Below are 27963 nucleotides of genomic sequence, written 5' to 3'. Positions count from 1 at the left end.
CCATGTAATGTTGTTACATACATGGAATTTGTCCTCTGCATTTAACCCATCCCTGAGGAGCAGTGGGCAGCCATTTTTTGCGGCGCCTGGGGAGCAGTTCTTTTGGCTTTACTAGTACTACCAGTAGATTTTGAGTGCACTAGTAGTACTAGTTTGCAGAAAAGGTGTTTTACTTGCAAAGGCTTTTAGCACACTAACACAAACACCAGAATCCATCTTGTGCTGTTCCCGCCTTTGCCTTTCAAAACCGAACCGAAACGATCAGAACCAATCATGAGGCAGTGTTGATGTTTAGGGCGGGATATCCTGGTGTGATGTAGGCAGAAGCGCCCAAGCAAAACTGGAGCATACGCAGTTGTGGGGAGAGGAACTAGATGGGCTACAGCTATTAGCATAGCTCCGAATCAAAATAAAAAGATGTCGATGCAGGAGGATGGTTAACGTGACCTCAACTCGCATACTTGAGTTGAAAAAACGTCAAAAGTTACTCAACTACATAATGACGGCAGCATTACTATCCCAAAAGAAAGATTTCACCAGCAGAGCCTTGTTGTTGTTGTTGTGGCAACGTCTCTGACGACATCATCATTTGTTACCGTGTGATTGGCTAAAATAAACCATGGACCGGTGAATAGACCTTACTAGTAAAGTAAATGTGCTTACTAGTAGACAGTTTTGTGTTACTAAAATAACTAATAGACTTCAAATGTGTTACTAGTAAAAGCTCTAAACTTTACTAGTACTATAATACAAAGTTGTCTACGAGGAGAGAGACGACTTTGCTTTACTTGCATAATTAGATTTTCACATCATTTTCTACTGGTTGAGAGAGGAATTACTGCAGTAGATTGACTTAGGATGGTGTATTTTACTGTCATGATGAGAATAAGCATGAGAATGAGTAGAATAAGCCCAATGGCTCTTTGCTGCTCTAGCTTAGCTTTAGCATTAGCTTGATTTCTAGCTTTAAATGCTGCATACTGGTGAATAAGGTAGTGTTTTATTTGCAGCTCTACCAGGACTTATTTCCGCGTTATAGGAATTACAAATTACGATCCTTTGCTCTCTTTTTTTGTGTATTACTGCTGAACTGCCAACATGCTAAGCTAACCATGCCTCCGTGTCCGTGAGTGTTGTTCTCCTGTAGCAGAGGCATGCACACGCAGGCACATGCCTATTTAGAAGTTCAACGTTGAAAAAGGTCCGATCTGAAACGCGGCGTAGCGTTCCTAAAGTTGTGTAACCAAATACACCGATATGGCGGTATGATAAAAATTTATATAGCGAAAATATATACCGGTATTTGATATGAACCGTATACCACCCAGCCCTAAGTGAAACCTTGAAAATGTAGCGTTTAAGAAGTACTTTTCAAACTTATGTTCCTTTGGACTATAGACTATGGTTGTAGTAGCCTGCAGTTTGAGAAAGGTTGGTGACCACTGCTCTAAAAACTTTCCTAAATGTTTAGCATCTTGACAGCGATAGATTTTATTTCTGACTCTGTGACGTTCATTGTCTGGTCTGAACCGTGTTTCCAGGTGGAGGTGAAGCCCTACGTCCTCGATGACCAGTTGTGCGACGAGTGCCAGGGTGCGCGCTGTGGGGGGAAATTCGCCCCCTTTTTCTGTGCTAACGTCACCTGTCTTCAGTACTACTGCGAGTTCTGCTGGGCCAACATCCACTCCCGTGCTGGACGAGAGTTCCACAAGCCCCTGGTCAAAGAAGGCGCTGACCGTCCTCGCCAGATTCACTTTCGCTGGAACTAAACATCTGTTCCTGGCTCCGAGATCCACGACGGCACAGTCAGAACAAAGGGAATTTTGACGCTGGCTAACAGGAAATAAGCAAGTTGCTCTGCCTCCCGAAGCTTTCCGTGTAATCAATTACATAACCCTATACAGTATATACTACTTATAAATCTATATCTATATATCTTTTGTAGCAGCCAAACACCACAAGCCTCAGTTTTTCACCAAAACCCCCCTCACATCTCAGGCTCTGACAACTCTACAACTCTTTTGTGGTACTTTCATCTTTTTTAAGAGGAGATTTAAAAAAAAAAAAAAAAAGAGATTGATTTTTGTAGCTTTTTTTATTATTGTTATTTTTGTATGTGAGATTTAAAGTAGTTACGGTAATGTTTTGCATGGGGGCAGCTTGTCTGTCTGTTTGTCTGCTGCTAGCGACCCCACGGTGCATTCAGTGCACATTTGTTTCTGGGAGTTTGGAAAAAAAACTGATTACCTAAATGTGGACGCCTGCCCCAGGTCATTAAACCAAAGGTAGCGAAACAACAGGAGGCTTAAAATTGACGCATTTTCCGCTGTAAACCAATGGTTGTTTGCTCATTGTCATTGGGGAGAGTTTAGCGGGAAAAAAAAAAAAATGAGAACTAGTTTAAAAGGGTTGTTTTGACGCTCATGCTAACACGTAGAGGTGCCCTTCACACCTACAGTTTGATTATGACCGAGCCAATTTGAAAAGCTAGATATCAAGGTGGAATATCAGTGGGCAGCCCTGCCCAAGATGTATACCTCAAAATACAAATCCTGATTTCTGCTAACCGTATTTAACCTTCACAAGCTGTTTTCAAAGCTTTGCTGCTATATATATATATACATATATATGAATAGAAGTGTAGGTATTATATTTAATGCCACTTGTAAACCTGAATCAAAGGAAATACACTCAAGTGAGGCAACAATAGGCTTAGCTACACCATTAGCATGCAAGAAAAAACACTGAAATTAACACGTGAAGTAAAAATTCTATGAGTAGCATGAAGAAGAGAGTGGTAAAGATGAAGTTGAATAAGTTTCTTTTGAAGAAAAAAAAAATACCAACACATTTAAACTTGCATGCTTTGATGTTTCTCTGTTGTTTACATACTAACAATACAAAGAGTGATATTGGTTCTGCTGTAGACGTTAGCGGGCGCCATGGTTTTGTGACATGGCGGTGAAAAATATCTTGCTGAGAAGCAGCGTGGTGTTCAGTGGTTTGTGTTTGTGTGTCGTCTGTGTGCTGTGTGACTGTTGTTAGCGTAGCCTGAGGCTCTAGTTTAGTTTTCTTCAAAGAGGAGACTGTTAACACCAAAACAAGTCTGACTTCCCCTTTACTGTACACAGTAGATTTAAAGTTTAAGCTGGCGTAGCATGGCTTTGGCTAGCCGGATGCAAACTGAGGGAGGAGTCAAATGAATAAGCATCACTAGTGCTCCTTCTTTATTTTCTAACGGAGGGTTGTGTATTTTGTAGATCTGAGAGAATTCCGGCTTAGTTATTGGATTTTGAAGACAACGCTGTGTCTCCAAACAGTGAGAGACTTCTTTAACACCAATAAAACGTTTGAGGGACAATCTTTTTTCGCGATGGTGGCGGCCCGTCCGTCCGTCCGTCTGGTACTGTACAAGTGTGTCGCTCTGGTGTTGTGGTTTTAGTGTATCATGCCTCGCTGTGTGCTCCTCAGTATCAGTGTTAAGGCGTTACGTGTGTACTGTTACAAAACCTTAATGAAACCGAGACCCCGAGTCGATATTCACTTAAAACTGTGTTTTTTGTTTTTTTTTTACTTTTTTGCATCAAATACTTATCCCATTACTGGCCCTTTGATGTGTTTTTACATTTATGCACTAGTTTTCTATATCCTCACTCTTATTTCTTCTCCGACTTTTCAGTGCAGATGTGGACTCTCTAAATCATATTTATTTTTTAAAGCCACAGATGATTTAATAGGGTTGGTTTTTTTTAACGATTTGCTATAACCAATATTTAAGATGTGGTGTGAAGCAGTGGTCTTAAGTTGTCTGTGGTCTCTGTGAGTAGAGTCAGAACTCTGACTCTATATAATATAATAACGTAGTTTCACCACCACGGTGACGACAAATATTTTGTCTCTCCTCTTTTGTCTCCAGTTCTCACGATGATGTTTGAATATTGTCACCTGTAACACTTGACTCGTGCGTTTTTTTGTGCGGTTCTATTTTCTATGTTCAACACTGTTACTTTGTTCTGTACGTGTCCTTGTTTTTTGTATAAAAAAAAAAAAAACTAAAATTATTTATTTCACTATTTTTGTAGACAAAAAAAGCTATTTGATTTTGATTGTATTTTTCTATTCAATAAGACTAATATTACAATTTATTTCCTTCCCCCCCCACCCCCACCCCCGCTGATCATGAAATTTCTGTTTTCTAAGAATTATGTCATCAGTAACTGCATCTTGATTTTGATACACAGTTGTTTCTTCTTTTGACACCCGACACATTTGATTTGAAGGAAGGAAACGTGAAGGTTTTCTTAAGTTCTGGAACGACACTTGAGATTCTCCCCTGTTGCATCGAGGCCCAGCTGCCTGTCCTCGTAGATGCTCTGAAACTTGAATATAACACATTTTGAAAGGCTGACTAACCTCGAATCTGTGTTGTGATGTGCAATACTGTTTCTAATGTTTGTATAAAAGTAAGAACTACAGTGTAAACCTTTTTAATGCAGATTTATTTTTTTCATTGCATATTTTGCAGATTTCTGATCCACAGTGTCATTTTTTTACTGTCAGAAGATTAACCCCGTTTTTTCATTGCAAGTATTTTTAAATCCAGATATCTTTGTACTGATGTAAATGATTGTAGTTATTTTGGATAGTGTTTTGCTAACAAACAACGAAAGACTTTTTCATGCATATTTCTATTTCATTTCATCTTGATTTTTTTTTTTTTTTTTTTTTATTCCTGCATTTTTATTTAATTTGATAGTAGCAAATCTCTTGGAATGATTTTTCATATTTAAATTTCATTGATATTTTTTGTATTTTTATGTGAAAATACACTATAAATCATTAAAATATGCTAATTGCTAATATATTATTTGAAGTTTAATTAGTTTTTAAAAAAAACTAAATATTTGTAATTTAATTGTTAAAGTGGCTCATTTCTAAAGCAGAGTTTGTGTATAGATTCACAAAAAGTGGTTTATGAGGTGTTTGGATTGTAATTATTACTGAATGGTTCTTTGATATGCAAAATTAATATCATGTTTATTTTTATTTTTGTTGGTTTTGTATTTAAATGGGGTGTTGATTACAATCTTTTATTTTCCTTTCACTTCCTAAATAAAGACCCATTCTGTTTGGACACAAACTGTTTGATGATATTTCCTTTCTTTTGCTTAGTAAAGCTCTGCCCTGCTGTTACATTCACATATTATTTAAACGTAAAGGAGAATTAACATTTATTTTTTGTTTGTGTTCAGGCCCATTCATTGTTTCATTGTATACAATTAAATGAAATGACGCATTATGATACATCATGTTACCAACAATAATACTCAGTATCAGTATTCATATGGAACATTCATATTTTGAATTTTTTGGTGGAGAGGATGCTATATTATTATTATTATTATTATAGAACATAATTTTGTCCACTAACTCATCCCCCAAATTTAGTGTGATTTTCCCTACCAGTGTCCCCCAGTGCACAGAACACTCCTGCTTCTGGTGTTTTCATAAGTTTAATGTTTATTGATTAATTATCAAAATTAAATTAAAATACAATTCCTTATGGAACAGTGATGTCATAGGGTAGTTTGATACAGATCATGTCTGCCCCATAGCGCCTCCTGCTGTTAGTCATGGTTAGAGATGTCCCGATACAACTTTTTCATTTCCGATACGATACCAATATTGCAGCCTTGCAGTGATGAGCAGTCAGGGTAGGCAAGGTAGGCAGTGCCTACCCAAAGGTGAATTGATGTTTTGATGATTTGTTTTAATTATAATATGATTATAAATTATTTATTTTTCCATTTCCGATAGCCTACAGTACCTATAGGTTGAAAAGTGTCATTATTTTGTGCTTTGCATAGCCCAAATGACTAAACATAGCTATTTCCTGGTACAGCAGAGACGCTGCACAGTCTCATTCTACTGTAAGGCATGAGGAGGCCACGCCCTCTACCAAAAGCACATCGCTGCTCTGCCTCTGTTCCCATAGCATGTTTTTATATGTTTGTGCATGTGCAGTCAGTTCCCCAAGATGAAAACCATTTACGTAAAAAGGCAGCTCTCTATGCTGCCTTTGGACGTAACAGTGATATGCTAAATGCTATACGTAAGTTCACAGTGCATTAGTGAATCGATACAGCGTAGCTAGCTAGTGGGCGGGATAACACTACAGGCAGGATGACGCACTAGAGACGATAAAGAAACTTTATTTTGAGGAAAAACGTCAGCTTTTAAAAGATGGGAGACCAACACCTGAGCTACCAGAGCTTCAGCAAAGGTAAGGTCAGAAAATGTTTCATATTTTCCACAGTGAATGGTACAAAAGGAAGGATTGGCTTTGTGAATGCTCCTCACTGAGTCTGTTCTGAGCTGTTATTGTTTGTTATTGAAATTGTCATTGGTGTCGACATTGGTGGACTCGATTTGCAACGCCCTGCGTACCCAACCCTAGCGCTCACGGCACGTCACTGCAGCCTTGAGTATTGGCCGATACCGATAACGATCCGATACGATATCAGCACAAATCATACATACTTTTATGCCTTATTTTGTAGCGTGGAATGTTAGAAAAGGCTTGATCAAGTGATGTTACTCAAACAGAGAACAATAGTCAAAAATTCAAGTTCACGTCAGTTATTTTGTACTGCCAGTATATGGTGGGAACAACTGAGGGCGGGGACAAAAACAACAAAAACTTATTGGAGCGCTTAAATCAGAGATTTTGGATGCAGTCCGATAAAATTTGATATTCATTATCTGGCTGATATTGGACCGATATCCGATATAAATATTGGATTGGGACACCCTTAGTCATGGTTATACTGACTCCAAGGAGTAATTCTGACTCTGAGGGGTTATACTGATTCCGAGGGTTAAATGTATGCATTCGCAATGGCATTTTCTTGGGGAAATGCAGTTCATCTAGTTTCAGTTGGGCACCGACTATTGGTAAATAGAACAGATTATGTTAAGTTATGGCTACAGTTTAGCTTGTTATTGATTGTTACTCATATTTTACTTCACATGATTCCTGGACATTCATTCTAGAAATGTTACACTAATAGTGATCTATGACATGATGCTTTGGATCTGCCATGCACTTACTGGGAGTTGTTTAATGAAAAGAACAGGGTGGAGTGGAGGGAGTGAATGCTGAACAGGGTGAGTCCAGTCCTGCTGCTGCTGTTGCTGCTGTTGCTCTCTAAAGCTGCAGCAGCAGCAGAGGAACAGCTGGAATCTGAGCTCAGATGTTCAACAGGAACATGTTCGGGGCAGAGCGGGGCAAGAAAAACCAGTGGAATTTCAGCAGATAGGAAGAGTGGGATATTTGGGACAGATTTAATGCGTTTCAAAGATGAGCTGTTGCCAAATGTGGGGTAAGAAATATGTCATTGTCTGCTCTGTTTAACTCTCACAAAACACTTTTCTTTCATTGAGTAACAGTGTGTGTGAGTGCTGCTTTTACACGTTGCAGTTAGCAGATGTTTGCATGGATTGCTTCCCAGTCAGTGCATGTCAATGAATGCCATTCGCAAATACAAAGGACACTATTTGTGTGTGTGTGTGTGTGTTTATTTATTTTAGAATATTTTTGATGTGATCATTTACAAACATGGGGTAAAACTACTGATTCTATCTTCATTTTTAATTTCAAAGCCAGTTTCTAGCTGCATGTTTTTTTTTTGTGCACCGTAATAATAATGTGCAAAACAGTCCTGACCCATCCAGGCATGGACTTCTTCAAACCATTGGGGGTGTATTGAGGTATCTGGCACCGATAGTGCCTTTAAATTGCAAACCTAGACGTTTGATCAACACATCCCAATATTATTTACTTGAGTTGGGTTTTAGGGAACTTGAAGGTCAAGTGAGTCACTCGTTTTGTTCAACGATCCTTTCCTGAGCTTTTTACTCCATGGAATGATTCATGATGCTGCAGAAATAGAAACAGATTACATGATGAGTCTCAAAAGGTCAACTTTATTCCTTTTGTTCATTCCTGACCTGCAACACTCATTCACATCTTGACTTGTCCATTTTCCCTATTTCCAACACCTCACCTTTCCAGTGTTGTTACACAGTAAATACAGGGTTTCTCTCTCCCAGAACCTCACATACACATGAAAACAGACCATTAATCTTAAAACATGCTGCACAAACAAATGTTTATTCTTTACAGCAGTCAAAGCCACAGTCTGGAGCCCCGCTGCATTTTCTGGGAAGATATTGTCCACCCGACTTAGATTCCTACAAATAAAGTCCAATAACTATTGCTCCTATGATTCTTTGACACAAACCTGCAACACACACACTGGCAGACATCCAAAACACTGCATACACATCATAACATGAGGATGTATTCAGTCGGTGTGAATTTGGTCTCATCCATGTGGAATGTTTAATGTGCAACATTTGAAAATTTGCCAGGAGGACAAAAAGAAGGAGTGTTATTCACGATCTACAGCTGGATCATTCATAGTTCCAGGGTATTTTTACATCCTGTGTATTCTCTGGTTCCGTGAAGAGTAGTTCAGGGAGTGTTTATGTCTTCCTCTCTGTTTCTTCCGAGGTGCAGTTGCTTCATGTTTAGATTCCCCTGACGGACATTTCTCTGTGTGTGTTGTGTCATAACTCAAGAATGTTTTGGCAAAAAATAGGGAGAAGACTTGGAACTAAAACAGAGGTTTCATTTGAAGTCTTTTACATTTTGCTGCTGGGGTTTGGATGAAAACACAAAACGTTAAATAGCCTCTCATTACATGCATCAATGTTGAAAATGTAAGCATCTAATTACAGTATACTTGCAACGTTTGTAACCATAACAACAGCCCTGAGCGAGTCCTGTGTTGCTAAGAAAACTAAAGGCATATCGTCGCTGGCTGATACTTTAAATTTGATTGCTTTGAAGCACATGTGTCAAACTTAAGGCCCTGGGGCTAAATCCGGCCCTTTAAAAGATCCAAATCGATCCTCAGGGGAAAGTAATGTCTGATAAAAAAATGAATCATTGTGTAAATGACCAAATAATCTAGTTGTGGATGTCTCAGTAGGGTTGCAAAGGGACTGAAAATATCAGGCAAATTTTAATGGGAACTTAAGCTCACAAATATTGGCAATATTAAAAAAAAAATTTACTTTTTATGGAAATTATTAATTGAAATGAAGCAGAAATTGGGAGTCGTTTTAAATCACTGTTTCATAAATAAATAATGGCATAAATAAATAAATAAACATAAATAATGGCATCCATGCAAAATAATACACTTTAAAAACCATAACATTTCTCAACACATTTATTTGGAAGTAGAACTACTTTCCAATCATTCAAGTGGAGTTTCATTGAATTTGTCCCAAAATCAATGAAACTCTACAATATTTGCAGGAATTGGCAGTTTTCCCATGCCTGTATAACACCATGGAAGTCATTTTTACTCTCAAAATGTTGAAACAAAACAACATTTTTTCAAAACCCTGCTCAATCCTCAAATAATTTGACAAGATTTCCCCAAATTAAATAAATATGGTCACTACCTGTTACCTATTGCTTGGATATGCTTAACAGAAGGTTTTCCTTGCCGCCATGATGAATTCATGTTGGGTGTGGGATACATATGTATGTGTATATACGTATATATGCATATGTGTGTATCCATAAAATGAAGAGTCCGTCCTTAAGACTGCTCTACTGTAAAGTGCCTTGAGATACCATTGGTTATGATTTGGCGCTATACAAATAAAGATTGATTGATTGATTGATTGATTGATTGATTGATATGGTCAGTGACTTATATACTGTACATTGTATTTCATTTATACATGTAAACGCAAAGTTGCACTAATGTTGAAATTGTTCGATTCCCAACCTCTGTGGCCCAATACAGACCAAACTTATCCATATTTGGGACCTAAAATGAAATGAGTTTGACACCCATGGGCCACACCGATACCTTGCAGCTTCATTTTCATTTTCATGCTTTTTCAAAGTCAAGCGTAAAGTGTTTAGCCGCCTCTTTCTCTATCCACAGATTTGAGGATGTTGGCATTATTCGGCGCCATCTGTCTGTGTCACTGTGTCTATGGACAAAGTTCTGAGGCGAGGATTAGAGGAGCACCGCGAATGGTCTGCAGCGTCGCTGGTTCACCTGGCCAACCTGGCAAACCTGGTCCCAGCGGGCTACCAGGAGCAGATGGGAATGTGGGTATCCCAGGAAGAGATGGCAGAGATGGCAGAAAGGGTGAAAAGGGAGAAAAGGGAGACACAGGTATTACATAAAATATAAACAGATACGGCATTAGTTTATGTGGACTGATCAAATACATCACAACAGCAAAACAAAAGAAAGTTGGCAGAGACAGAATTGACGCAGTCATTGACCATTAAAACAAATATTTCTATGCAATATCACTCAAAGACCTGTTTTTAATTTTGCTTTAATACATCTTATTTGTCTATATTGTCTCAAGAATGTCTAAACAGTTAAACCCTTGTGCAAGTAGAAATAACACAGAAGTTATTGGTTAAATATAACTTGATAAATAGAAATATTCTACACATAATGCTGTAATGCTTACGCTTCTGTAGGTATCAGTAGTACAAACTGAAAGATCTGCATAATAATAATCATCTAAAAATACACATGGTTGCATGGATTAGTGTTAGAAACTAATCTGCTTAGGGTTAACCCTCACCCATGAGTGTGACACATATCTAACAGTTTCACCTTTCTACTACATCCTTAGTCTCTCAGCACACTTTGTCTTTCTGTCCAGATTTCCATTAGTCTCCTCTGATTCCTTAATAGTGTCTTTTAGGAGGGAGTTTCTTTCCGTCAGATAGATAAAAATAAATGAATAATAATAAAAAAAAGGTTTAAATCCACATAATTTATGACACACCATTGATTGTTGTTTATTTTCATTTTCTTACATTACTACTGAGTTGAAAAGGTAATATCCAGAAGAAGTATGTAAGTACGTCCACAGTAAAAGTCAAATAAAAGCATTTTTACTCATTTCAATTCATTAATTTATTTTTTCCTTTCAATATGATTTTATATCCTTATTGCAAGTTCATTATCGGCTATTGTATGATATTATGAACTCAGTGTATCATGCCAACCAGTGACATGCAGTCAGGGTAGGCAAGGTAGGTAGTGCCTACCCAAGGGTTTCATTTTTTGTTTTAATTATAATAAATATAAATTATTTATTTTTTTCAATTTCCGAAAGCCTACAGTACCTAGAAGTTTGAAAGTGTCAGCATTTTGTGCTTTTCATAGCCCAAATCACTAAACACAGCTATTTCCTGGTACAGCAGAGATGCTGCACAGTCTCACTCCGCTGTAAGGCAGGAGGAGGCCACGCCCCCTCCCAAAAGCACATTGCTACTCTGCCTCTGGCCCTCATAGCCTGTTTATGCGTTTGCGCATGCGTAGTCAGTTCCCCAATATAAAAACCATTTACATAAAAAGGAAGATCGCTACGCTGATTTTGGACGTAGCCGTGCTATGCTAAATGCTGTATGTACGTTCACAGTGCATTAGTGAATTGATACAGCGTGGCCGCTCTCTAGCTAAAAGCAGGATAACACTACGGTCAGGATGACAGCGCTAGAGAAGATAAAGAAACTTTCTTTTGAGGAAAAATTACAGCTTTTAAAAGATGGGAGACCAACACCTGAGCTACCAGACCTTCAGAAAAAGAAAGGTCAGAAAATTGTTCGTACTTTCCACAGTGAATGGTACAAAAGGAAGGATTGGCTTTGTGAATGCGCCTCACTGAGGCTGTTCTGAGCTGTTGTTGTTGTTGTTGTTGTTGTTGTTGTTGTTGTTGATGTTGCATAGAGGGCTCGCACTAATCATTTACTCAACAGTAAACACACAAATACTGACTAAGCTTTGGTTCCATTCCAACTAAGGATTTAAGCAGAGTTACAGCTTTTCTCCCATCATACGCTTCATACGACGGCTCAGCTGTTGGGGTTAGCAAGACTAGGCTAGCAAATGTTAGCCAAATTGAAAAAGATGTTGACGTTTAAATAACCATGCCTCAACTGAGAGTGAAAAACTGAGCACCTTGAGTCTAAAGTCGAATGAATTGTTGTTGCTTGATAGAAACTGTAAAAAAATCATTAAAAAAAGGTTGAATAGAAATTAGGCAGTGGCTATCCGTACGGTTGCCGTATCAATATACCAACATTCTATCCATACGCAGCGCCCCTCATTGGCCAGTTTAGGTCACGTGACTATGACTAAACCTAAACCTAACCCTAACCCTAAGACGCTACGTACATGTACTTCGGTAAATGTGCCAATACCACCGTGGGTTGTCCTTACGGCAACCGTACTAATGGATACTTTCTGGAAAACATTCCCTGATAAACTGAATGATAATGGAAGGTTGATTCAAATATAACTTAAAGGCAGGGTAGGTGATTTTCGAATGTAGCTTTCCCGACGGCTCCTCCTTTACCCCCCCCAGTGGGGGGGGTAAAGTGAAACCAGTGCGGTTTCACTTATCGGCCGCTGGTGACCCTGGTAGTCGGTGTTTTTGTGCACCAGGTGTAATCTGCGTGGAAGCTTCCATACTACTGCAGCTGCTCCCATCGGTTTTTAAAGGCAGTAGCTATTCATACGTAGCCATATCAACATACCAACATTCTATCCATACATAGCGCCCCTCATGGGCCAGTTTAGGTCACTTGATAGGTCACGTGATTAAGACGCTACGTACCTGTACTTCTGTTTGCTATTAATACGTAGATTCCTAAACGACCTTACGGACATGCTACATATTCATTAATTGTTGTGGTATTCATACGTAGCACCCCTCATTGGCCAGTACACTAACCCTAAACTACGTTACGGACTAACTAACCCTAACCCTAAACTACGTTACGGACTAACTAACCCTAACCCTAAACTACGTTACGGACTAACTAACCCTAACCCTAAACTACGTTACGGACTAACTAACCCTAACCCTAAACTACGTTACGGACTAACTAACCCTAACCCTAAACTACGTTACGGACTAACTAACCCTAACCCTAAACTACGTTACGGACTAACTAACCCAAACCTTAAACTCTAACTAACCCTAACCATAAACTACGTTACGGACTAACTAACCCTAACCATAAACTACGTTACGGACTAACTAACCCTAACCATAAACTACGTTACGGACTAACTAACCCTAACCCTAAACTATGTTACAGATGTAAATATGTTACTTCTATATATATAAACACTATTAAAACACTAAAGATCTCTGGAATAAAATTACAAACGCTGTTAGGCTGGAAATATCTACAGAGTGAACGAGCTTGTTTACGTTTATATCCCTCTCGACCTATGACCCCCCGAGGTCCCGCGTGCACAGTTCCAGAGTGTGAAAAGGCTTACCAACGTGAGATTTAGTATTGTAGCATTTGCAGCTGCCTCACACTGTGTTGCCAGGTTGGGCAGGGCAACACTGTGTGCAATTGGGCTAAAAAAATAGCATTGGGCGTGTTTGTGATTCAAATTTGGGCTGCTTTTCACAACATTTGGTGGGTTTTTACAAGATATTCATACAAAATTATAAACAAAATACTTTTTTTTTTCAATGTACACATTTTAATTAAATTGTTGCGTCCTTGGACTTATATCATTAGTTCTTTTATTTTGAAATGGAAGGAATCTGTCAAACTTGGCATCATCACCGTATCCTTCTATTAAAAGGCTGTAACTAGTTTTCATGTTGCCCAAGTTACTTAAAATGTCCCAAAAAAGTTTTATGTAAACAAAAAACAAAACAATGTGTTCTTCATAAACAACTATGAGCTAAAACTGTTTTGTCCGTCTTGCATAAGTGTATTCTGTTGAAATTACAATGTCTGAATGTCTCCGGGAAAAACACACACCTGCTTTCACTTTCAGCGGGATTCTGCAACAAGTGCAGACGATCCAGCTGCAGAGATCTGTGGGTTTCCAAGCTTTGGAGTGTAAATCAGTCAGATATGATAGTCAGATATCACTGCTTGTAACAGTATTTCAGTTGTGACTCAACACAAAATAATGGAAACTGATTTTTAAAACATTTAGTGCTAGGGATGTGACTCTTTGGGTGTCTCACGATTCGATTCAATTCCGATTCTTTGGGTCATGATTCGATTCAAAATCGATTCACGTTTTAACCAATTCTCGATTCAAGTTTGATGCAATGCATAGTGTGTTAAGGCAAATAATGGCATCAAAACAATACAGTTTGTATAAGATATTTTTAAATAAACTGATTCCAATGATGTAATCACACAAAGGCAAACTTAAGACAAAAGGTAACATTTATTCATGTTAAACAAACAAAAACTTATTTACTGTAAAATAAACAACTTACACAAATAAAATTGCCTAAATTAAAGCTTAGGCCAGCTGCCTCTTTCTTCAAGAAGTAAGTCTCAACTCTCAGTTTATACCTTGAACTACAAATATGAGTTCAACGTATAAAAAAAAAAAAAAAAAAACTTCTATTCATGAATAAAATTGTCTAAATAAAAGCTTAGGCTTGCTGCCTTTTTCTCCCAGAAGTTACAAAAAGAAACTCTACACAAATAACACAAATTGGTGTTTTGTGTCTATTTTTCAAAATAGAAACTTTTTTTAGTAAGTCTCAATTCTCAGTGACTACAAGAATACGTTAAGGCATGCAAAAAATAAAGCTTCTGTTAATTAATAAAATTGCCCAAATAAAAGCTTAAGCTGGATGCTTTTCTCTCTCTCAAAAACAATGTAAATGGTGTTTTCTTTGATATTTCAAATATAACATGCAGTCACAGTCAGTGAAGCACATATCTGACCTAAATTTAAGACAATTTAATACTTTTTAAGGCCTGAAAAAAAAACAATTATTTTTTATTTTTTTTAAATCGATTTCTGAAGTTCATGAATCGATTCAGTATCGTGAATGATTAGAATCGTATATAATCATATGTGAATTGATTTTTTTCACCACCCCTATTTAGTGCTTTACTTGTCAAGCATATCGCCATGAACTGACTTTCATATTATGTGCTCCTTTTAGGACTGAAAGGCAGGGGAGGACCCACTGGTAAGATTGGAGAACGAGGGGAACGGGGTCCCTCTGGGAAAAGAGGTCCCCCAGGGGACAATGGAGACTTGGGTCTTGCTGGACAAACAGGCAAAGATGGTGAGAAAGGGAACAAAGGGCAACGAGGACCACGTGGCACTGCAGGAACCTGTAAGTGTGGCAGCCTTCTGCCCAAATCTGCCTTCTCAGTGGGAATAACCAGCAGCTACCCAGTGGAGAAAACCCCCATCAGGTTCAACAAAGTCCTCTTCAACGAAGGTGGACACTACAACCCGCAGACAGGCAAATACATCTGTGCATACCCGGGGATTTATTATTTTTCTTATGATATTACAGTGGCCAACAAACACCTGGCTATCGGTCTGGTGCAAAATGGTCAGTATCGCATTAAAACCTTTGATGCCAACACGGGAAACCATGACGTGGCATCTGGGTCCACTGTTTTACACCTGAGCCCTGAGGATGAGGTCTGGCTGGAAATATTCTACAATGAACAGAACGGCTTATTTGCAGACCCAGCCTGGGCCGACAGCTTGTTTTCTGGCTTCCTTCTCTATGCAGACACAGACTACTTAGACACACTTGCAGAGGACTACGCTGAGTGAACAAAACATTGAAAAAACACAGAAACTGCTTACTTTTGACATGATTACACTTAATGTATCATTAAATACTAAAAGGGGAAATAGTTGGCTACTTGATGCAAAATTATTGTGTTATATAATAAATATTTGATTTGCCTGAATGAGTTGTCTGTCTTTTTTCTGCATGCAAGTCATCTCCCTCTCGCTTTCTTAATCATTTACATTATTATTGCAAACATCAAGTTCTACTTCACTATATCTGTATCTTTTCATGTTGTTGTGCTCTTTTACTAATGCCAGGCAGTTCCAGCTGCAACATTCTTTGACAAAAATCCATTCTCTGTTAATATCTAATCCTGTCAGCCCTAAAGACTCCCAAAGAAAACCTCTGCATCTTCGTTACTGCCACCTCATCTTATCATCCTGTCTCTTTGAAGGAGAAACTGTCTGTGAACTAAACTTTATGATGGCATCTTTCAAACCTTCTCTTTTAGTCTGGCTCTATTCCTCTGACACATCACCTTTCTTACTCCTTTCAGTCTCTCACTTATACACTACTCGTTTATCTGCTGACTTTTTTGCACCTTTCAGACATGGTAAATTTAAAAGCCCTGTATACACCTAGTACTTATGTTACTTATATGAAATGAAGTTAAACTTGTGATTGAGAATGATACAATAGAATTAATACTGCTTGACGAGGAAGGAAACAATTTTATTGGATGAAAAAAGACCATTGGAACCTAAAAAAAACACATAACCTTCAAAAGATCATTTTTTTTAATTGAATAAAAAGTTATAACAACTTCTTAGTACGTATTGATGCACACCTCTATAGAAAAGTAAGATGCTTGATAAGAAATAGACATTTTAATAATGTTATTTTTCATTTGGAAACATTTTAAAAATACGGTTTTTAAAATTAAAGTTATTAGTTTAATGAAGTGAGGTATGTTTATTATTTTAGTGAATAGTGGGATTCCTCTGCTGTCAGTATAATGAACATGCATTAAATACTTATTTTTTCTAAATTAAAAATAAATAAATAAATAAATAAATAAATAATAATAATAATAATAATAATAATAATAATAATAATAATAATAATAATAATAATAATAATAATAATAATAATAATAATAATAATAATAATAATATATGTGCAAGAGTTTCCAGGTTTTGTTGAAATACTTTAGATTTGTATTGTTTCTTTCGTTGATTTGTAGACTGACATTTGCCTCGTCCAATAGCAGTCTGCTAATGCAGAATGGTAGGTTGCTACTTCCTGTTAGGTTGAGCGGTAGCTTCTGTCGTTGCTAGGCAGCGGTAGCGGCTTCCACTGAGGGAGAAGCTGTTTGCATGATAACTAATGCACAAAGACTCAAAAACTGCAACAAAGTCTCTCTTTTATCATAAACTTTTCAAAGGCATTGGCGAATAAACACTGGTACCATCCTGGCTTCATCGAGGTAGTCTTTATCTGATTGTTTTTCACGTCACAAAACACCTTTTATGTGCGGTGAGAAGCTAAGCTAGTGTTAGCTCCGTCCTAAATGTGTATCCTTATCTTTCAGCGACTTACGCGAAAAACTGCGTAAAAAGCGACGCACTTTGCAAGAAACGCTGTTGAAAAACAAAGATGAGGACGACGTCCAGGTAACATGTTATAACTTTATCACCTTTTGATTTACAAACCACTGTTCATGTTCATCTGGTCACGTTTTTAGTACGAGACCGGATGTTTATAAGTAATGCACATGTCACCGCGTACATACATACGTTCTCCCAGTGAAACGTCATAATGTATAGCACTCATTATTATCTGAATTTGTTAGCATTGTAATTCATATTGTCTTTTCATAGGCACATTGGGTTAATTACTATAGTTTAACATCAGTGTTGTCTAGTTTTATACATAAGGCTGACATTACGCTGTCATTATCATCAACTAACCCTAACCCATCATCATTAGCATGAATATGGCGTCGTTCGCTAAATTATGACACCTTTCTCTAAATTATGACACCTTTCTCTAAATTATGACACATTTGGAGCTATGTTGGCATTTTTTGGGATCTAGTGGGATTAGAGTTAAGGTTAGGGTTAGTTTTAGGTTAACGTGCGACACCTAATGACAGCCTCCATGACCTTTTTCATGCTAATGACAGGTGTCATGTTATAATAATGACAGGGTAATGTCAGCCTTTATTTATAAAACTTCCAGTAAAGTGTTACCATTGATTCCGAATGTTTCTTGGACTGCAGTCGAGTGAAAAACTAAAATAGAGTTATGTATATGAGAGCAGCTTTGCATCATACACCTGTACTTCACTGACACTAGTGCACTCATATTTGAACTATTGGCTCAGTTACTGACAAACCTCAACGCCATAGATCAGGGGTGTCAAACTCATTTTAGTTCAGGGGGCCAAATACGGACCAGTTTGAGCTGAAGTGGGCTACAGATTTAAGGTATGAAAAAGAGGAATGGTTTGTAAATGATATATAAATGATAAAGTGTTTGAGTATATCAGTCCCTGTAGGATCTTCACTAAAATTTACCTGATTTTGGAAATTAGGGGAAATTTCAGGAAAATTTTGCCAGATTTTGAAAAGAATTGAGAGTTCTTTCAACAATTTGAGGTAGGAAAAAATGACTGCCATCATGTGATATAAAAACTAAAAAACTGAGCTCTGCAAATATTGTGAATTTGAATTGAATGTTTGTATTTGGAGGGGCTGAGTGATATACAACTGAATTAGTTATATTAGTTGATAATTAACAAAATCTTTCATGTTTTATTCATTATTTTTACTTTCTCGCGCGGGCCGAATTTGATGCTCTAACGGGCCGTATTTGGCCCCTGGGCCTTGAGTTTGGCACATTTGCCATAGACCATAGATAAAGTAGAGCTGCCAACTTATGAGTGAATCTAACTATGCTCGATAGGCTCTGGTTCCGTCTGCCAAGTTGGGTAAGGAGGGTCGACAGACGACAATGGAGGTTGGTGTGTGTGTGTTTTGTAGCTTAGTCTGAACTCTGTAGTTGCTCCTGTGTGTGTGTGTGTGTGTGCTGCGACCTGCTTGAAACTAATCCCTTGCTCTCCAGCTTTAGTATTATTCTGAGTGCACACAGCATTGCTGAGTGCTGCCATTAATGCACTGTGTCTGTGTAACACCAGGAACCTGAAGGCAGTGATGAGGACCCAGGAGAAAGACTGAGGAGGACCTTTAGGGCTCAGAGGGAAAAGGTGCACAGACCTTATATCTTCTCAAATGCATTTCATGGAAGTTGTCATTTATTAATTTGAATTAGAACATTACATTTTTATGTGTTAGCAAACAATGTCGTTAGCACAGTAGCTAAATTTCATCCTTTGTCCGAAGGCAAGTAAACGTGACATAACATGCAGGTACATAAAAAAATTATATTTCAAGCCTTTATTTCTTCTATAACCCAAAATTCAGTGTCTCAGAAAATTATAATATTACATAAGATCAATAAAAAAAAGTATATTTTAAACAAAAATGTAAGTCTTCTGAAAGCTGTTCGTTTCTTTGCACTCAATATTTGGTAGGGCCTCATTTTGCATGAATTACTGCATCAATGCGGCGTGGCACGGAGGCGATCAACCTGTGGCACTGCTCAGGCGTAATAGAAGCCCAGGTTGCTTTGATAGCAGCCTTCAGGTCATCTGCATTGTTGGGTCTGGTGTCTCTCACCTTCCTCTTGACAGAACCCCATAGATTCTCTATGGGGCTCAGGTCAGACCAGTTTGCTGGCCAATCAAGCACAGTAACACCATGGTCATTTTACCAGCTTTTGGTACCTTTGGTAATGTGGGCAGGTGCCAAGTCCTGCTGGAAAATAAAATCACTATCTCCATAAAGCCTGTCAGCAGAAGGAAGCATGAAGTGCTCTAAAATGTCCTGGTCGATGCTGCATTGACTGTGGACTTCAGAAAACACAGTGGACCGACACCAGCAGATGACATGGCAGCCCAAATCATCACAGACTGCGGAAACTTTACACTGGACTTCAAGCAACGTGGATTCTGAGCCTCTCCTCTCTTCCTCCAGACTCTGGGACCTTGATTTCTAAATGATATGCAACATTTACTTTTATCTGAATAAAGGACTTTGGACCACTGAGCAACAGTCCAGTTTTTTTCTCCACAGCCCAGGTAAGACGCTTCTGATGTTGTCTCTTGTTCAGGAGTGGCCTGACACGAGGAATGCGACATTTGTATCCCATGTCTAGGATTAGTCTGTGCGTAGTGGCTCTTGATGCACTTCTTGTGAAGCTCCCCCAAATTCTTGAATGTATTTTGCCTGACATTCCTCTCAAGGCTGCGGTCATCCCTTTTGCTGGTGCACCTTTTCCTACCACACTTTTTCCTTCCACTCCACTTTCTATGAATATGTTTGGATACAGCACTCTGTGAACAACCAGCTTCTTCGGCAATTAACTTTTGCGACTTACCCTCCTTGTGGAGGGCGTCAATGATCGTCTTCTGGATATCTGTCAAGTCAGCAGTCTTTCCCGTGATTGTGTAGGCTACGTCCGAATAGTCCCTCCTATCTCCTTTCCTATCTACTGTTGTTTAACCCTCGGAAGTGTTTTAAGTGGTGGCCATGATAAAAGAGCGTTCAAAGTTTCTGAGGAAAGGAGGCGTGGTCGTAGGATTATTACGTCACTTAGTGGAAGTGCGTCTGATCGTCCAAACAAACGTGATCACCTCTTCCTAACTCCTCTCCTAACTCCTTTCCTTAACCCTGTTATGTCATCCACGGGGTTATGGAAAAGTGGATAGGAAAGGAAATAGAGGGACTATTTGGCCCCAGACTGAGAGACCATTTAAAGCAGGGGTGTCAAACTCGGGGGCCAAATACAGAGCAGTTTAATCTCAAGTGGGCCACAGATTTTATGCGGGAAAATGAGTAATTTCAACATTATTGTGCCCTAGTTTACACTTCTACATATACATAAAATACAAAATATGTAATAAACCAACCATATCCAAGCAATAATTGACAGATATCACTCCCAACAGGATTTTCACTTTAAATTTCCTAGATTTTGTGACCAAATTCTATTTCATTTAGGGAAATATTTTTGTCATAATTTGAGGAAAATTAAAAGATTTTATAAGAATTTTTTGGTTTTTTAACTGTGTAAAATTGAAATTGACTTTAACCATACAATATAAGCACAGAGAAAACTGTGAGCCCCTGCAAATGTTGTTGAGTTTCATTTACACAATGAGTCATGTTTTCTCTGTCATTTTTACTTTCTTCTGCAGGCCGAATTGGATGCTCCAAAGGGCCGGATTTGGCCCCCGGGCCATGAGTTTAACTCATGTGATTTAAAGGCTCAGGAAACCCTTGCAGGTGTTTTGAGTTAATTAGCTGATTAGGGTGTGACATCATGACTTTCCAAAACTGAAATTTTCACAAGATTCTAATTTTCTGAGACACTGAATTTTGGGTTTTCATTGTCTTTAAGTCGCCATAATCATCAAAGTTTCATGAAATAAAGGCTTGTAATATTTCACTCTATGTGTCATGAGCCTATATCATATATGGGTTTGACTTTCTGAAATGAGTGACAAAAATATTAAACATTTTGCATGATGTTCTAATTTTTTTAGATGTACCTGTACAGTTGAACGATAACATTAAACATACAGTTAAGCAACATGGCACAATGAGACAAATGTTATACTGACTGATGACAGAAAACATGATACCACATATGCTATTTACAATAAAAAAAACAACAGTCAGGAGTTAAAAGAGCCCAAGAAAAAAAGTACAACATTATCTATGGGTGCATTTGAGAACTGCTTTGAAGGTTAGGTAATTGCCACAGTTTCTGATGTTTTCTGGAAACGTATTGCATAATTTTGTCATGGTACTGTTCATCAGCAGTAAACCTTTTATTTATTTGTTGTTGGAACAGTCCAAGAAAATCAGAGATGTGGAGGGGATTTCCTCCATTCAGCAGCATAGTGCAGATGATGGAAGAACAGAACAGACCGATGAGTCAGTGGTTCCTTCAAAAAGTGGGAAATTGTCCCAGAAAGGTTAGTGTTCACATGCATCTCTCTAATGTTCTGCTTCTAATGGTAAATATTAGGACACATAACAACAACTGTATAGCAGGGTTGGGTCATATACATTTTCGGTTGCAATTAAGTTTTTAATTACCCATGTTCAATTACAATTCAATTATGATTACAGTTATCAGAATTTTTTCCAATTACAATTCAATTACAATTATTTTGTACCCTCAGAAAGTCGATTAAAATTATGTTCTCAATTACAATTAATGACAATTACAGAGCCTGAAATTATCTAATAAAAGTTAACCTTCCTCTTTCTGTTAGCATCTCTAATGATTATGGGTCCTAAATCAGCTGCAAAATACAACATACACTAAATATCTACCATCTAATTCTTTCCTATTTATTGGTTACCTTGTTAGGCTTCCTAATCAATGAGAATGTAGTTTTTAATATTTCTGGTGTGGGCATCTGAGCCTTTTTTTTTGTTTCAGTATACCCCTCGATTTGAATTTTTGTTAAATGGTAAAATGTGGAAAAACTTGAAAGAAAAATATTTCAATAATTATTAACTGCATATGTGTAGAACTGTAACATGGTTCCCCAGGTTTGCGTTAAATTCCAATTGACAATTTTAAAAGAATTTTCATGGCAAATACAATTACAAAGTCAGTTATCTGAACTCAATTACAATTTAATTACGATTACGACAGCAACAGATTTTTTCAATTACAATTTCAATTATAATTATGCCATTGTTGTAATGGATTATCAATTTGGCGATTACAGTTATAATTGACCCCAAGCCTGCTGTATACACATTAATGTGATGGCAGAGGAGATACATGTGATTTTCTCTTTATATTGCTCTAGGCAGCTTCAACCAAAACAGTCACAAACGTTCCATTGTTAAAGCTATTCTGTCTGGAAATAAGGGAACGTGGGAAGCAATTACTTGATGATTTTTAAACATACTTATGGTCTTGTGTCTTGATGTGTTTGGATTCTAGGTCTTTCCTCAAGAAAACATCCATCTGCGACCTCTCAACACTTAGACGATAGTGTGACGCGTCGATTGGAAGCAAAGCTGAGAGAAGCCATTGTAAAGTCCTGTTTATTTTTCTGTTGTTGTTTTTTTTCTCTTCTTTTTATTAAATGTTTTCAGCATTTTTTTCCTCCTTAAAGTGTCATGTAAATGTGTGCAGTTATTTTAAGGAACACTTCATGCATTGTGAATGTTTTTTTTTTTTTGTTTACAGTCAAAAGTAGAAGAGGAGCAGAAGGACGCCCCGCTAGAACCAGCCAGTCGCCTCCAGAGCCTCAGAGACAGAGATGCTGCAATACGGTTTGATAGAGAAGTGAGTGTTAGCCACCACCATTTTATACAAGTTATGTCACTATGGTAATCCTTATTTAAATAACAGTCAATTTACTTATGTACCTTTTCTTTTTTCCTATTTCTTTCAGTTTTTGTATTTATTCTTTTCATTTGTAATATTTCTCGAGCTTCTGTAACAAAGTAATTTCCCCCTGGGATAAATAAAGTATTTCTGATTATGAATAATAAATGGAATACCAATTTGATCATAAAAACATCTGCTTTCTACACTAATGGGAGGAAACTCAGGCCAATTGATGAAGAACCTACATGGTGCTGCTTGGGCTTGATCCAATGAGCAAGAAGCAAAGAAACAACCCTGATAGCACACACATATCTCGCCGACGTCGGCACGATGAATGAAGTTGCACTGGTGAGACATATGGAGAGCGTTTGCTCATTGGGCAGACGTCGTGGAGACATCAGCGTTTGTACGATGGATTAAAGATGCTCAGCACGGCCTCTCTACAGCTTATATTAACCTTTATTTAACTCGGATCATTCAATTACTGTATTTTTTGGACTATAAGGCGCACCGGATAATAAGGCGCACTATCAATGAATGGGTCTGACTGGGTCTATTTTCATACATAAGGCGCAGCAGACTATAAGGAGCACCGGTTTGTTATTATTATTATTATTAAGACGCATTAAGCGAAACAAAATAGATAAGTCAAACTTTATTCAACTCATTAACAATAACTCTCAACATTGTTCAGGTTTAAGACATAAAATATAGAACATTACACACTTTTTCAGTTCAGTATGTTGAAGCACAGCACTGGTACATATCACTCCACGAGGCGCCTGACTACGGTAGCCCTAAAGTGCCAAAAATCCATCAAGCAGTGCAGCTTCATAGTTTACCAAAGTTGTACTAAAACATTTTGACATATTAATTTCATACATAAGACGCACTGTCGATTTTTGAGAAAATTAAAGGATTTTAAGTGCACTCCGAAAAATACGGTATAATAAATATCTCCATATCCATAGTCAAGTATTTACTTAAATGTAGCAATATCACAACAACAACAAAAAAACAAAACAATATACTACCACTAAACAGCTTATTATGTGTAGACAAAATAAAGAGAGACACAGTTCTTGGTATTTTCAGCAGCATAGCCAAAAGCGCCCCAGCACAAAAACTGATTCATGGAAGTGACATTTCACAGTTCTACAGAGGTAAAGTGGTATCACCTATTTGGGGGGAAAAACACATAAAATGACTCATTAGGAGTAGAATGTCGCGAGTAATCTCGATCCACGATCTGAGGCCGACATCGGCGAGACGTATGCGTGCTATCTGGGAAACAAACAAGAAAATTATCATAAACATGAAATAACAGAGAGAGCTAACATTGGTCACAAATCACAAAAAGCTTGAACAGCTTCAACCACTGAGGGATGAGTCAACTACAATGTTAGAGTTTATTACAGTGAACCCAAAAACAATAGAGGAGACTGTTCAGCAGCTGAATCCATCAACGTGTTGCCTTGACACAATACCCTCAAACTTCTTTAAAACTGTTGTAAAGTCAATTGTCACTGATTTGTGTCAGATAATTAACTGCTCATTCCAATCAGGCACCGTACCAAAATCCCTGAAAGTAGCTGCTGTGAAACCGCTGTTAAAAAAGAGAACACTGGATGCCTCTATACTGGCTAACTATAGACCAATCAGCAACCTTCCATTCATGGCCAAGATCATTGAGAAGGTGGTCTTCAACCAACTGAGTCAATTCTTAACATTCAACAAAATATTTGATAAATTTCAGTCAGGTTTTCGTTCTCATCACAGCACTGAAACTGCTCTTATCAAAGTGATCAATGACATAAGGTTGAACACTGATTCAGGAAAAGTATCTGTTCTCATTCTGTTGGATCTAAGTGCTGCATTTGACACTGTAGATCATACAATTTTGTTGCACAGATTGCAAACATGGGTTGGACTAAATGGAAAAGTAATGCAATGGTTTAAGTCATACTTGGAGGAGCGAAGCTATTTTGTAAGCATTGGAAACTTTGAATCTGACAGATTACCAATGTCCTGTGGGGTTCCTCAGGGATCTGTTCTTGGACCCCTTCTGTTTAACCTTTACATGCTTCCTTTAGGACAAATTTTACAGAACTGTAAGGTTGATTATCAGAGCTATGCAGATGACACACAACTATATCTATCACTGAACCCAGATGACCATGGTCCCATTGAGGTGTTGTGTGACTGTTTAGAAAAAGTAAACTGCTGGATGAGTGAAAACTTCCTTCAACTAAACCATGACAAGACGGAGGTGATTGTCTTTGGTAACAAGGAAAAGAGGACTGCTGTCAGCAATTATCTTGAGTCTCGATCTTTAAAAGCTAAAGACCAAGTCAAAAACCTTGGTGTTCTGATTGACTCAGATCTTACATTCAGCAGTCAGATCAAATCTATCACAAAAACAGCTTCTACCACCTAAAGAACATCTCCAGAGTGAAAGGTTTAATGGCTCAGAAAGATCAGGAGAAACTGGTCCATGCTTTTATCTCCAGCAGACTGGACTATTGTAATGGTCTTCTGACAGGAATCCCCCAAAAGAGCATCAAACAGCTACAGCTGGTTCAGAACGCTGCAGCTCGGGTCTTAACCAGAACAAAGAGGTCAGAACACATTACTCCAGTTTTAAAGTCTTTACACTGGCTCCCAGTCAGCCTCAGAATAGACTTTAAAGTTCTGCTGCTGGTGTATAAATCTGTGAATGGGTTTGGTCCAGAATACATCAGTGACATGTTAGTCAGGTATGAACCCAGCAGGTCTCTCAGATCTATGGACACAGATCAGATAGTGGAGCCCAGAGTTCACAGTAAACATGGTGATGCTGCTTTTAGTTGTTATGCTGCAAAGAAGTGGAACAAACTGCCAGCGGAGCTAAAGTCAGCATCCAATGTGAACATTTTTAAATCAAAGTTAAAGGCACTTTTTTTCTCTACTGCATATGATTGAGAGAGAGATTTTTTGTCATGTTGTTGATGTAATGATGATTTTACTGATGATTTTAATTGATTTTACTGATGATTTTAAATGTTCTTATTGATTTAAATGTTCTTATTGATTTTAAACAATTGAATGTTTTATCATGTAAAGCACATTGAGTTGCCTTGAGTATGAAATGCGCTATCTAAATAAATTTGCCTTGCCTTGCCTTGCCTTGGTGTCTTTAAAAGACACAAAGTCGAAGAAATCTTCTTTGGCCTATTTGTTTTTTAAGCAATAATATGTGTGAACTCTTTAAAAACATAATCATAAAATCTGAGAGCACAGGCTCTTCTATGGACCTCACATTATTGAGGTTGTATCACTCTGGCTTCCCCATTTAAGCAATTCAAAAGAAAAGAAAGAAAAGAAAGAAATGCGTCACAAATTGCACCAAAACATCAAAAATAATATTTGTGATCCAATGTAATTTGGTCTGATGTACTTCTATGATTTATAGCTTTTAACTAACTTGATGGTGCTCCCATACTCTCCTGCCTTTCTGTGACTCTTTGTTGACATCTAGTTAGTTTATTATAGCTGCTGATTCTTTGTTGTTTGCGTTTGAATTCATCCCAAATTATGCTAGTTTCTTGCCAAAGTCCAAAACCTAAAACCTTATAGGGATAGATACTGTATCAATTATCCACTTATTTTTGACTCTGTTTTTATTGCTATTATAGATACTGTATCAATCATCCACTTATTTTTGACTGTTTTTATTGCTATTATAGATACTGTATCAATCATCCACTTATTTTTGACTGTTTTTATTACTATTATAGATACTGTATCAATCATCCACTTATTTTTGACTCTGTTTTTATTGCTATTTGTCCACCTTTTTAAATCTGGTCTATTATTTCAGTCTCATATAGTTTAATTAAGAATGTCAACTTCTTTATATTCCACAGGTTGATGCAGACAGAGTGGAGAGACAAGATGTCCCTGCAGATCTAAGCACAAGGGTCAAATTCAGAGAAGCAGCCAGAAAAGTGAAGTTTTAATAATCGTTAAAATGTTTGTTATAATTCATAATGCTTTAATAATGGGTTTCCTTATTTTCTCTGCAGGTCATTAAAGTTCACCCAAATGCTGAGGAAGCATACACATTTTTCACTCATAATTTTGAGCCAGATCCCCTAGATGAGTCTGAGAAGATGAGCAGGAAGAAAAAAAAGACCCAGAGAACCTCAGAGGAGGAGGGTGACGGTGAAGATGGAGAGGAGGAAGTTAAAGAAGGTGACCATGATATTGAAAGCGAGGTAAAACACTTCAGCTGTTTGTCTTCTATGTAGCTGTGCTCACGTTTGTCAGACTGTGTAGCCAACGCGCTTCCTTTTTATGCTCAGAGTGAACAAGCTCCTCTCGTACAAAATGAGGACGAAGATTTATTTGTGTTGGACCAATTACCAGAGGACGTTCTAGTGGTGAAGAAGGCGGAGTATGTGGGATACAAACAACGTGTTGCGAGAGAGAGTGAACTGTTATTTACACCAAGCTCTCAACCAGGTGAGAAATGAGCTTTTTAACATGCTTCACATAGTCAAGATTCCAGACATCGGACAACAACTGTAACAATAAACAAGTTCAACTAAAACTCAAATGGAATAGAATAAAGATTGTACAACTGTAGTTACAGTCAGTCATTGTTTCAGTAGCTGTTCTTCACTCTGGATGTTCTGGCTTTCAGACACATGTAGCGTCTACCAGATGGCAAGAGTGTGAACAGTGTGTGCTGTGGGTGGGATCAATCATCAATTGGAATAATTAGCTTTAACTATACTGAACAAAAATATAAACGTACAAACCAAAAATGCTGAG

General features: G+C 37.8%; 3 protein-coding genes across 6 annotated transcripts in view; all 3 read left to right on the top strand.

Moving 5' to 3' along the window:
• Positions 1-5140, top strand: part of cpeb2 (cytoplasmic polyadenylation element binding protein 2) — a 35829-nt gene extending 30689 nt beyond the window's left edge. For both annotated transcript variants that reach the window (XM_028444166.1, XM_028444167.1), the window contains one exon: positions 1542-5140. In XM_028444166.1, coding sequence (XP_028299967.1) covers positions 1542-1769 — 228 coding nt within the window. In that variant the 3' untranslated portion in view covers positions 1770-5140. The remainder of the gene's footprint in view (positions 1-1541) is intronic.
• A 2037-nt stretch (positions 5141-7177) lies between these two features.
• Positions 7178-15841, top strand: c1qtnf7 (C1q and TNF related 7). The gene is made up of 3 exons (XM_028444425.1): positions 7178-7382; positions 10032-10268; positions 15070-15841. Exons 1-3 carry the CDS (start codon positions 7361-7363, stop codon positions 15699-15701), a joined length of 891 nt encoding a protein of 296 aa, XP_028300226.1. The 5' UTR covers positions 7178-7360; the 3' UTR covers positions 15702-15841.
• A 1143-nt stretch (positions 15842-16984) lies between these two features.
• The window catches only part of cc2d2a (coiled-coil and C2 domain containing 2A), a 35181-nt gene continuing 24202 nt past the window's right edge, over positions 16985-27963 (top strand). For 2 of the 3 annotated variants that reach the window (XM_028445051.1, XM_028445050.1), the window contains exons 1-10: positions 16985-17149; positions 17255-17336; positions 18631-18684; positions 18863-18931; positions 21643-21766; positions 22756-22847; positions 23005-23103; positions 27054-27134; positions 27213-27404; positions 27492-27651. In XM_028445051.1, the coding sequence (XP_028300852.1) occupies positions 18679-18684; positions 18863-18931; positions 21643-21766; positions 22756-22847; positions 23005-23103; positions 27054-27134; positions 27213-27404; positions 27492-27651 (823 nt within the window). In that variant the 5' untranslated portion in view covers positions 16985-17149; positions 17255-17336; positions 18631-18678. Of the gene's footprint in view, positions 17150-17254; positions 17337-18630; positions 18685-18862; positions 18932-21642; positions 21767-22755; positions 22848-23004; positions 23104-27053; positions 27135-27212; positions 27405-27491; positions 27652-27963 lie in introns of those variants that run through there. The other variant, XM_028445052.1, reaches the window with a different exon arrangement.

The sequence above is a fragment of the Gouania willdenowi genome, chromosome 4 (assembly GCF_900634775.1).
Source record: "Gouania willdenowi chromosome 4, fGouWil2.1, whole genome shotgun sequence".
In the NCBI taxonomy this organism is placed as follows: domain Eukaryota; kingdom Metazoa; phylum Chordata; class Actinopteri; order Blenniiformes; family Gobiesocidae; genus Gouania; species Gouania willdenowi.
The sequence above is the reverse complement of the archived record's forward strand: the minus strand, read 5'-3'. Positions and strand labels throughout refer to the sequence as shown.

Bases quoted from the DNA above. Each gene is read 5' to 3' on its own strand.
- c1qtnf7 (XM_028444425.1), top strand. From the start codon at position 7,361: ATGAGCTGTTGCCAAATGTGGG. The intron at 7,383-10,031 runs GTAAGAAATATG...CTCTATCCACAG, and splicing joins GAGCTGTTGCCAAATGTGGG to ATTTGAGGATGTTGGCATTA. The intron at 10,269-15,069 runs GTATTACATAAA...TGCTCCTTTTAG, and splicing joins GGGAGAAAAGGGAGACACAG to GACTGAAAGGCAGGGGAGGA.